The 10,985-nt window shown below is 29.5% G+C and overlaps 1 protein-coding gene across 1 annotated transcript; it reads right to left on the minus strand.

Annotated features, from left to right (window-relative positions):
* Nucleotides 1-202: 202 nt before the first annotated feature.
* Nucleotides 203-3,296, minus strand: LOC111302932 (uncharacterized). Its single transcript, XM_022898846.2, has 3 exons — nt 2,531-3,296; nt 1,580-1,660; nt 203-1,059 (listed from the first exon to the last, which is right to left on the minus strand). Exons 1-3 carry the CDS (start codon nt 2,913-2,915, stop codon nt 641-643), a joined length of 885 nt encoding a protein of 294 aa, XP_022754581.1. The 5' UTR covers nt 2,916-3,296; the 3' UTR covers nt 203-640.
* Between the last annotated feature and the right edge of the window lie 7,689 nt (nt 3,297-10,985).

The following is a 10,985-nucleotide window of genomic DNA, read 5'->3' on the forward strand; positions in this document are numbered from 1 at the left end:
TTTCTAAGCATAAACATCAGCTGCACCCGGTCAGAATTGCTAAATGACAAGAACTGCGCAATAAAATTAACTGATATTCACACCAACCAAACATGTTGAGAAACTAAATGCAAATTCTACATTTTTTTTTTTATGATTTTATTTTTGTTTTCTAAGCATAAACATCAGCTGCACCCGGTCAGAATTGCTAAATGACAAGAACTGCGCAATAAAATTAACTGATATTCACACCAACCAAACATGTTGGAGGCACAATCATCTGAACAACTTTTCACGGTTTCTGCCAATACTGAAACTTTTGAAGTTCTAATACCCCGGTTGGCAAATACACAAGCTCTACAAGAAAATGTAGTTAAAATGCTTATTGCTCTTTCATCACTGGGGCTCAAAACACAAAACGACAATGAGTTACTGTGCTTAACTATTCACAACCTACGAAGGTCACCTATGAGAAGAGAAGCAATGGGGCAGCAAGGTCAACCGGACATCATGATTCTCGCTACAATTAAAACTCATTTGCTCATGAGCTACTGGTTGAACAACTGTCTCCGTACTCCAAAATTGAATCCATCTTCCTGCTGGCAGCAAAGCAGTGAAAATTCCCCCAAAAAGTCAGTAAGACTGATGACTTGGCATCAGATCACACTCTCTGCCTATTAGAAGCAGTACGTGTTATATGGGGCACTTCATGGTAACTTTCAGGTTCATCTTCTTCGTCAGATGATAGGAGGGATGATCCCATCCATGCTTTGAAACCTTCATTAACACGCCTTTCCACATCTGGGGTGACTTGCAAGGGGTTAGCCTCCAACATTTCTAAACCAAGGTTTCTACTACCAAACTCTCCTTCATCAAGAATTACAGCTGCTCTCCTTCTTAAGAAGATAGCGGTTCCTGCATATAGAATCACCAGTCCCCATGAAGCAATCTCATAGCACCAAAACAAGGGCAATGAGCAGCTACTCCCTAATGCGAGGAGGCTTGAACCCAAGAATAAAGCAAGAAGACTGAAGATGATGGCAAAAACCACATTCAAAATGGACAGGCAGCGAACTCCACCTGCAAATTGCAATAAAGTTAATATGCTAACTCAACATCCATTCTAATCCATGAGATTAACATGTGTATACATGAAAAACAGCAAAATAGGGACAGAGATACAACAGCATGAAAATAGTAACGGTTTTGGTGACCACAAAGAAAGCCTAGCAAATGAATGAGAATATCTATTCAGGCTGCTAATTGAGTTCAAAGCTTTATAAAGCCAAATCTCAATAATTTAATTTACATCAACTTTCAGAAGTGAGCAAGACAAAGAAGATGCCAGTGATTTACTTTGATGTAGCAGCAAGAGCAAATTCAAATTCTGACTTCCCATCTCTATTCAGCAATACAACAGATTTCAACAAGTAGCACCATTTGCATCGCAACTTAGACTTCAATTAGCAATTACTTTTATAAATATTCAAAACGTGGGCAGTGACAAACAACTTCTAAGGAATTATAACAAAACTTTAAGGGACCAAAAGCTCCAACATCAATAAGAGATCAAGTCAAAGAAATGAGAAATCGAGCATACCTCTTTTTGAAGCACAGTAATTATTCTCAACCACCTTTAAACATCCATGCCTAGTTGGAGCAGAATAAGCAACAGTAATTCCTGAATCATGAAAAAACCATTAGATACTAAAAAAACAGAGAGCATAGTGCTATCAAGATAGCAGACAAACCAGCCAGGATAATTACATAAACTAAAAGAAAAAATGACAAGGAATTAAAAATATAAACAAGAAAATTCAAAGACCCAACATCACCAAAGCAATTCTCACAAAATTTAAGCACTAGAGAAACCAGCACATAACTTTAAGCAAAAAGAATCAATAGCCATCAATAAGAAAATGTAAAATCATCTAAATAACACACAACCAAACAAAATTCTAATTCAAGTGCCAACATTCTTAGGCTAGTTTTAACCCCGCAATACCAAAATAAATTCAATATACCATACACAGGTTATGCGTGATTCATTCCAAGCATATACCATAGAAGCAAAGACTAATTCGAGAAGCTAGCCAAATCGGCAGAGATTACGTAAATCAAACCATTTTCCACCTGGAACCTAACTTACACCAAGGAGAGAGTAGAGACCATTCAAGGATAAATTCATTTCATGAATCTAAACCAGACAACCATTAAGATCCACCTATGCCATTGAGCAGGTCAAATAAGAAGCTCAATTATCTTGCCATCGTGTAAGAATTACATTACATTTATATTCCCTTTCACAATGTGTAACTACAGGCAAGACATCTTTAAATTTCCTAGCCATCTCCAACCAGTTACAACCGTCCGATACTGAATAATAACAAAGACAGAACTTTATAGCCTCTCCAATTCAAGGTTCAAAACCAATCTTCATCTATTCAAAATGCTTTGCAATTTTCTAAATAACCTCACGAAAGAAATTTCATACTCACTAAATATTTTTTCTTAAGGGAAACAAAGCTTAAATAATAGAACGTCTACTGACCTGCCACAAGATACGCAGCCGAAGCGAAGAAAATGATCATAGATGGAATAAACACGACCATCCAATAGTAATCCACAGTTTCTTGATCAGTCAAATAAAACGCTCCGGGCAACAGATCTGAATCGCCACCGTCTCCTCCTTTCACATCCAACGGCAAAGGCTGCAGTCTCCGGTCCTCGCAAAACGGTCGCTTCAAAACATCTCTCGGAAACACAATCTTCAAGCTTATAATCGTGCAAACAAAGATTGCGAGACAAATGACCCCTGTGGAACCTATAAAGATCGGTCTTTGTAGCCTCGTCCAAGCTTTGTCCTCCTCCCGTAGACTCTCGTACTCGTGCTTCGGCATAAAAGCTTGCCGTAGCGCGTCGCCTATGATCGCCATGGAAGCTTTTTTTTTTTTTTTTTGGGGGGGGGGGGGGGGGGGGGAACCCAACCGCAGTAGGAATTCAAAATTAGGGTAATTCGAGCTAGGATTTCCTTAATTTTTAGCTACGTGAGAAATGTAACGTCTAGGGTTTCAACAAACCTAATTCCCTATTTCGGAATCAAGAAATAGAGCAAATTTTTTAAACGATGGGAACGAATTTGATTGTAATTACTAATCTAAGGTTTCAATTTGGGTTCTTGAATCGGAATTGACGATGGGGTGGATGGTGCGACTTTGCATTCAGTTTTTGAGCAGCAATTTTACGCCATCTTTCTGGGATTTGGCGCGATTTCCTGCGGGGTGGACCGGTACGGTCCCAAGTGTACGATTCGTGAATGGTTATTTATATAATTACCCCTTTTTTATAATCGTAAAGATTTTCAATAACTTTTTTGGGATTATTTCTTAATTTTTTCACTAGTTCGATATTAAATTATTGATCTCAAATACCAAAATATCAATTAATAACAATATGTTATAACTGTTTCCAATTGATGGACTCAATTTGAGAGACAACTAACTTTGGGTATATATAATGATTTAAAGGTTAATTAGAATATGGAGTTCTATAAATTAGGTTAATTTTGAGTTTTCAATTATGATTTTAAGATTAATTGAATCATTTTATTTTATTTTTAGGGTTAGTTTAAATTTTTAATTAATTATAAATGAAATATTCTAGAGAATAACATATGTTTTTGGGGGCTAAGCAAGGTTTGTAGTCATAATTAAAAATGTAATCGATTGAGTTTAAATAAATATAATATCAAATTAAAGTTTGATTTTAAATTTGAAATTCAAAACTCAATTTAAATTCAATTAAATTTTATTTTTTTTAGTTCGATCTCAACTCAATATAAAAATCAAGTCACTTAAGTTTGCTCAATTAGACTCGATTAATATGTAAAAATAAATTTGATTTTTATATTTGAGCTCAAGCTCAAGTATTTGTACTTGTGCTTGAATTTGAGATTTTTTACAACTATTTTTTATCAAATCTAATAAATATTAAAATTTCAAGATAATAACAACAATAATAATAATAACTTATATAACAACCAAATCCAAATAAATAAAAGTCTCATGAAATGATTCAAATACAACATACAAATAAAAGACATAATGAAACTTAAAAATTAAAATCTTAATTGAAAGAAATTAAATATTCAAGCAAATAAGTCAACATACAAGTTATAACAAGTCAACAACAATATATATACTTATCATGATGCCTTCACACTATTATGTTTTCAAATGATCTTTTGGCCCATTTTTTTCCAACAAACCTACACAAAAAAAATATTTACAAAACAAACAAATTACAATTAATAAGAAGCATAATAGTAAAAGTAACTTTTATAGAATTAGAGACTGCTTATATATGGTAGAAACACCCGTATAAAAAAAATATTGTGATATTATTACAATGATCAATTACTTTAAATTTTTAACATTAGTATAAATATGGACTATTTTTTATTAATTGCCTTATAATAAAAGCAAAAAAATATTGACAATATTTTGTTAATTGCCATAATATAAATTTTTGTCATTGGTTAACCTATGGTTTATAAACTATAATGCAAAAAACTCAAGTTAAACTAGCTAGCACCTACTTTTCTTTAGTGATGTTGTGACAAATTAAAGATATTTAATAATAATATTCATACATGTATAGAAGACATTAGATATCCTCACTTTAAGGATTCTGAATGCAATCTCAATTAGTTTCTTATCTTTCTATATAGACAAAGTTAAGAAAAATAATAGTTAAAAATTAAATTAAAACTATGATAGCCATGAAATAATAAAATAATAAAAAATCATTTTTTTTTCTTTTTTTTCACTCCATGAAGATTCTGACACCAATCTACTCTACAAAATAATACTTGCACTGTCTAAAGAGCTAAAGAGGCATGATAAGTATCAATAATTCTATCTTTCGCACTAAATGTAACCTCTGAAGCCATTGTAGTGATAGGAATAGCAAGTAAATCACAAGCCATCTTGGATAAAATACGGTGTTTTCAGGTGCTCACTTTTCATCATTCCAAAGTATCAAACTTAGTGGAATCTCCTTGATAAATAAAGCAACCCTCAACTAGGTAGACAATTTTTTATATTAGATTATTGTGGTTAAGTAGTTTCACTTGATTTTACATAATTTGCAAATTTAGACAAACCAGAAAAAAAAGCTTCTATATTCGTACTATTAATATCATTATCATGCACTTAAGTTTCAGTGTTATGCTCACTGTCAAATTGATACTCACAAACATATTCCTCATAAATCTTATAAAAAACATCTTGAACTCTAGCAATATTTTTTTTTTTGCTTCTCTATCAGGATACATTAGAGGAAAACAAAACTCAACCAACCTTTTTTTGCATCTTGGATCCAATATAGCTACTATAGCTATTAACAAATTACATTCTCTCTAATACTTATCGAGTTTAGTCTTCATCTTGTGTACCATTACTTAAAAAAATTCATTTTCATCATATATCCTTTTATCCAACAACATTTTCACATGATAATCTTCATTCAAAAATAGGTTTGAAGTTGGATAATCACTTCCAAAGATGATTTTAATGGTTGAATTAAAATTTTCTAAAATCTCACAAACTTTCTTCACCTTTTCCTAATCTTTATGACTTGGACAACATTTGTAATGATATTTTTATTCTTTAAGTCTTGGAAACACTTCTCTGAATTTAATTATAGTTGACAACATCTCAAATGTTGAATTCCAATGTGTTTTACAATCGAGAATGAGTTTCCTATCAGGCAATTGTAGCTATTGTATTATGTTAAAAAATGAGTTAAGTCTTGCCTAATTTTGATTAATAAAACTAACACTTTCATGAACATCATCAATCACATTCTTAATTTTAGAAAAACCATCTTAAACCATAAGATTTAATATGTGTGGACAACACCAAACATGAAAAAAAATTTCTCCATAAAGTAACCTCCTAATTCTTGAAAATGTGTCTTTAATCGTTGCATCATTACTTGAAGCATTGTCCACAGAGAGTGTAAACATCTTATTTTTAATTTTCTATTCCTTTAGATATTTAAGAATACAATTGGCAATCTCAACACTGCGACAAAGAGAAAGTATGTGAACAAAGTTGATAACGCACTTTTGTAATCTCTAATTAGAATTTATAAAGTACGTTGTAAAAATCACATATGCAATCTTTTGATTACTTAACTTCTACAAATCTATTGTTAAACTAATCTTGCTGGTAGTTTAGATATTTAAGAATACAATTGGCAATCTCAACACTGCGACAAAGAGAAAGTATGTGAACAAAGTTGATAACGCACTTTTGTAATCTCTAATTAGAATTTATAAAGTACGTTGTAAAAATCACACATGCAATCTTTTGATTACTTAACTTCTACAAATCTATTGTTAAACTAATCTTGCTGGTAGTATTCAACACTGCCTTTAATTTTTTTTTTCTACTTTAATACACTTGTATTCAATCATTCTTAATAGTATTGCGTGATATCTTTTCTTATTCATGCATCTCACGTTTTTGCATCATGATAAAACTTTTTTTTTCATAATCGAAAAAACATACCCATGCATAAGTATCCAATGTGTAACTGTCTTTTTCATCTTTGCCATGTCAACCTTGCCATAAGTGAAAGTAAATAGTATCTATACATCACTACATGTGTTTACTAGCTAGAAGTTGATCTTTTGCTGTTGATTCTAAAAAAATTTTCACTTAACAAAAGTTATCAAGTGCCTCTTAAATTGAGTTATGCTTTTACTTGCATTTATGCTAGCTTATTCTTGTAATGGATACACTCTCTTTTTTTGGAACTATCAGAAAGACTAATTTTTTTAAACTCCAACCAAACAGTAAATGTCTTTTACCTCTTTTTCTCATTACTTTCATCGCACAGTATCATCACCTTCTCTATCATTGGTATCGGTGACTAATGTTTTATTTGTGTTACCATCAATGACATCTAAAGTTTCATTGATTGAACCATTATCATCATCCAACACAATCTAGCTAGCAAATGAATTTGTTGTCGGTTGAAATGGTGTAAAAGAGATATCTGGTGTGGTTGATGACATGTTTAGTTATCTTTATCACAAAAAAAAGCCAAATCAAAACAATAATTCAATTTTAGGATCAAACAATAATACCATGTGAGTGATGTATATACTATAGTATCTATCATAAAAAAAAAAAAAGACAAATCAAAACATGTTGAAACCGTGTATCCAAACAAGTTGCTAGAAACATTTGAGTGATGTACATTAATAGATATATAGAAGACAAAAAGGCAAAAAGGTTATGGGAAAAATATGTGAGCGATGTACATGTTATAGTATCCATTTTCCAACACCATGTGCCTCAACATGATGCTAGAAACATGAAAATTTCGTGCAATACCATAATAAGATCCTTATCTAGTAGAATGTTGAAAGATGATTCTAGTTAAATTTAGCTTTAACGAGATAGACTATTACTACTGCTTTTACACTACTACATTATTATAAAACTTTAATTAATATTACTACTTTGTACTATTGCATTACTATAAACATAGAAATGGAAATTACTTAGAAAATAGCAATAGAAATAAATATTTATATAGCCAAGCAAAAAGGAATAGAAATAGAAAAATAGAAATAGTTGAAGTTTTGATTTGCTTAATAAAGGACCAAGTTAGCTTTAACAAAATAGACTATTGCTACATTTTTTGAGTTAAAAAATCTTTATTATTATATTTTTAATTAGAAGTTAATGGGATAATATCAATTTTTTAAAATTTTAAAATTTTAATCTTAAAAAATATTTAATTCAAAATTCTAATGATTTAAAATTTTTAAAAACTATTAAGCATTGAATTAATTAAAACTTGAATCATTCAATTAAAATTAAAAGACAAAAAAAAATATGCATAGGAAAATGTAAGTTCAATAGGACAAGGATCAAATCTAAAAACATCTTGAATACACAAGTGGAACATTGTAAACTTTTTCCCATAATTTAGGTTGATAAAACCAAAAAGCATATCATATATTATAATATACGTAAAAGTTAATCCAAGACAATGAGTGGGTTTTTTTGAAAGCTTTAATGCATGCATTCGATTATGGATAAACTAACTAACATTTAGTGCATTCTGAAAAATAAAATGCATTTAATTTGAGTTTTTCTACCTCTTATTCTTAGATTTTTTTGCACCAATTGTACTAAAATAAAAAATACTATTCTTCAAATAAAATAGCTTTGAATCTTGTCATACTAAAAATGGAAAAGAAAAAAAATTAGAAAGAAATCCATTCTCATTGATCTAACAATGATACTTCAACAAAATGGTGTTGTGATATGATCTAAGTTCGTTGTTAAATACAAATGTTATTTAGAATGGAATCACAAACCTATGTTAAGACATACTTATTGTAAGACACAATCCAATCTGAGTTTTTGTTCTCTTCATTACATAACTTCTTACAACAAATAGAGCAATATATCAGTGAAAACTAAGTTTTTACAATAAGTTTAAAGGTTTTTTTTTTTAATTTTAAATAATAATCAAGCATAAAATTTCATTTTTTGTTGGGACAAACTACACAGTACAAATATGAGCTATGCTAAAAAAAAAAAGGGTTAAGTAGCTTTGCTTGTCAATGCAAGAAACATCTCATAAAATGGCTAGTAACAAATAAATCAAACCATAGCTCTTTAAAGAAAGAAAAAAACTCAAAAGAGAAACTTACAGATCCAAGCGTGGTTTACAAACCCAGAATCCCAGATGATGTTACTAATGTACTGTTGGGGTCTATCGACAAAGAGAGGAAGCTGGCTTGAGATTTTTTGGGGTTCGTAAAGAGAGGAAATAAGGTGCCATTTGTTAGAGTTAGAACTAGGAGTGAAACAAAGAAACAAAAAACAAATGAAAAATGCTTTAAGGTTTTTTATGTTAGGTATATTAAGGGTAAAATGGTAAATTATTAATTAAAATAATAAAAATATATTAAAATATAAAAGCTCGATTAAGCTTGCGAGCTACTCGAGTTAGGTATTAAAATGCTCAAACTTGGCTTGTTTGATAAATCAAACTACTCGAGCTCAAACTCGACTTGATAATAACTAAGATAAATTCGAGTTTTATTTGAATTAAACTCGAGTAGCTTATGAATATTAATGTATCATTTATACTCTTAGCTATAATTTTGAGGTTATTTTTTATCTTTTTTTTTTAAGTTACATTCATAATTAAGTCTTATATTTATATAATCAACTATTACATTACAGAATAATCAACTAATAAATTATAACTAAACTAAACAACCAAACTCATTAACCCATACAGTGGGAGTTGAACTTAAAACTTTTTCTCTATCATTAAGCCAAGGTTTCATTAGCATTTTTTACCTTTTAAATAAGAGTGATATAATTAAGTAGAAAGAAAGGAAGAGAGTGAATGATAAAATGATGGAAGATGAAAGGTTAAAAAAACAAAAAAATAAAAGAAAAAAAAGTTATGTTGGTTCTTTTAATTCAAAATTATAAAGAGAAAGAGAAGAAAAAAGAGAAAAGGAAAGAGATGGGGTCTCGTTGACATTTTTTTTTTGTTCAAATCAAAAATCATGGAGTTTTTTATAGTCATTTTTTTGTGGGACTTTAAGAATTTGTAGATTTTTTAATTTAATTTGTTAATTTTTGGATTTTAATTGTTTTGCGCATAGGATTATTCAAGTTTGAAGGAATAAAGATATGGTGAAAACAAAATTAAGGCAAAAAATTAAAAGAATTTTTTTTTTTTGGAAAGCTTATCTTTTGAAATTTTTAATTATTTTTTTTTAGATTTCTATTTTTTTTATTAAACAGATCAATTTGATTCAATGAAAGATGTTTTTGGAAGTTTCCAAGTGACGTTATCTTTCTCATATTAGTTATGTTGTACAAACCAAAAACACTTTTGAGAATGAATGGCTTTTTCGAATATTCATACTAATAATAGTATAATTTAAAAGTAAATTTGGCTCTCACCTCAAACTAATTGCATTTAATTATCATTTTTTTTTAACCTTAGCCACACCTAAAGGGCGAGAAGTCCAAAAGTTATAGTTTTAAATCTTATTTTTCTTTTTCTATCAAAAGCTATTCCTTTAATTAGAGGAGTGCTATTAGCAAGAAATGGTAAAATAAATAAATGAGTTCAATCAAATTTCAATTAACTATGTAATCATTCATTTTCCTTTCTTTTCATAGAATAACTTCTCTTATTCTATTACAAATATATATATTCAGTAATGACTGCTAGATAAAAAAAAAAAGCACTAATATGATTTCGGTATAATTTAATTGGATATTAGCTATTAAATTAAATGATAAATATTAAGCACTTAACTCCTTTCCTCTTTCATATGTTTTGTTCATCTATACAACATGTTAAAGTTGTCCCCGACTCACTCTAATTAAGGCATTTATAAAATTGATATATAATTTTAAGCCATTAAAGGTATGGTATAAACGATGAATTTTGGGTTGTTTAAGCCATTTAGTTATACAATTTGGGGTTGGTTTTGACTTTTAGCATATGGTTTTGGGGTTATTGCTTATTAAGTTTTTTTTTAAGAGGTTGTTTCGACTTTAAATCAACTTTAATTGGGGTATTTAAAACATAAATAATTTTGTTGGGGTTAATTTAGGATTTTGATTTTTATTAATTTAGACTTTTTAAACATTTTTCTTAATATTTTCAATTAGTTAATATACTCAAATCATTTAAAAACTTATTAGAAACAACCTGTTGATTATTTTAAAAAGAAAAAAAAGATTTAGTCAATAGGCTAATGAAAATTATAATTGTGATAAACTTATAAATTTTCAAATATTTTGAATATTATCATTCAACGTGCAATATTTTTTTTCATTCTTTTACATATAAATTCACGATATTATATTATCATTATTTGAATGTGATATGCCATCACATTCACAAATTAAATATTTTTCATTGTTTATTATGCTCCTGCA

This window comes from Durio zibethinus, chromosome 13 (assembly GCF_047325235.1).
Source record: "Durio zibethinus cultivar Kanyao isolate XHJ-2024 chromosome 13, ASM4732523v1, whole genome shotgun sequence".
Taxonomy (NCBI): domain Eukaryota; kingdom Viridiplantae; phylum Streptophyta; class Magnoliopsida; order Malvales; family Malvaceae; genus Durio; species Durio zibethinus.

Excerpts from the sequence above, each read along its gene's own strand:
- LOC111302932 (XM_022898846.2), bottom strand. The coding sequence starts at position 2,915 with ATGGCGATCATAGGCGACGCGCTACGGCAAGCTTTTATGCCGAAGCAC. Across the intron at positions 1,661-2,530 it reads GGCTGCGTATCTTGTGGCAG|GAATTACTGTTGCTTATTCT; the intron begins GTCAGTAGACGT and ends TTCATGATTCAG. Across the intron at positions 1,060-1,579 it reads TTACTGTGCTTCAAAAAGAG|GTGGAGTTCGCTGCCTGTCC; the intron begins GTATGCTCGATT and ends TGCAATTTGCAG.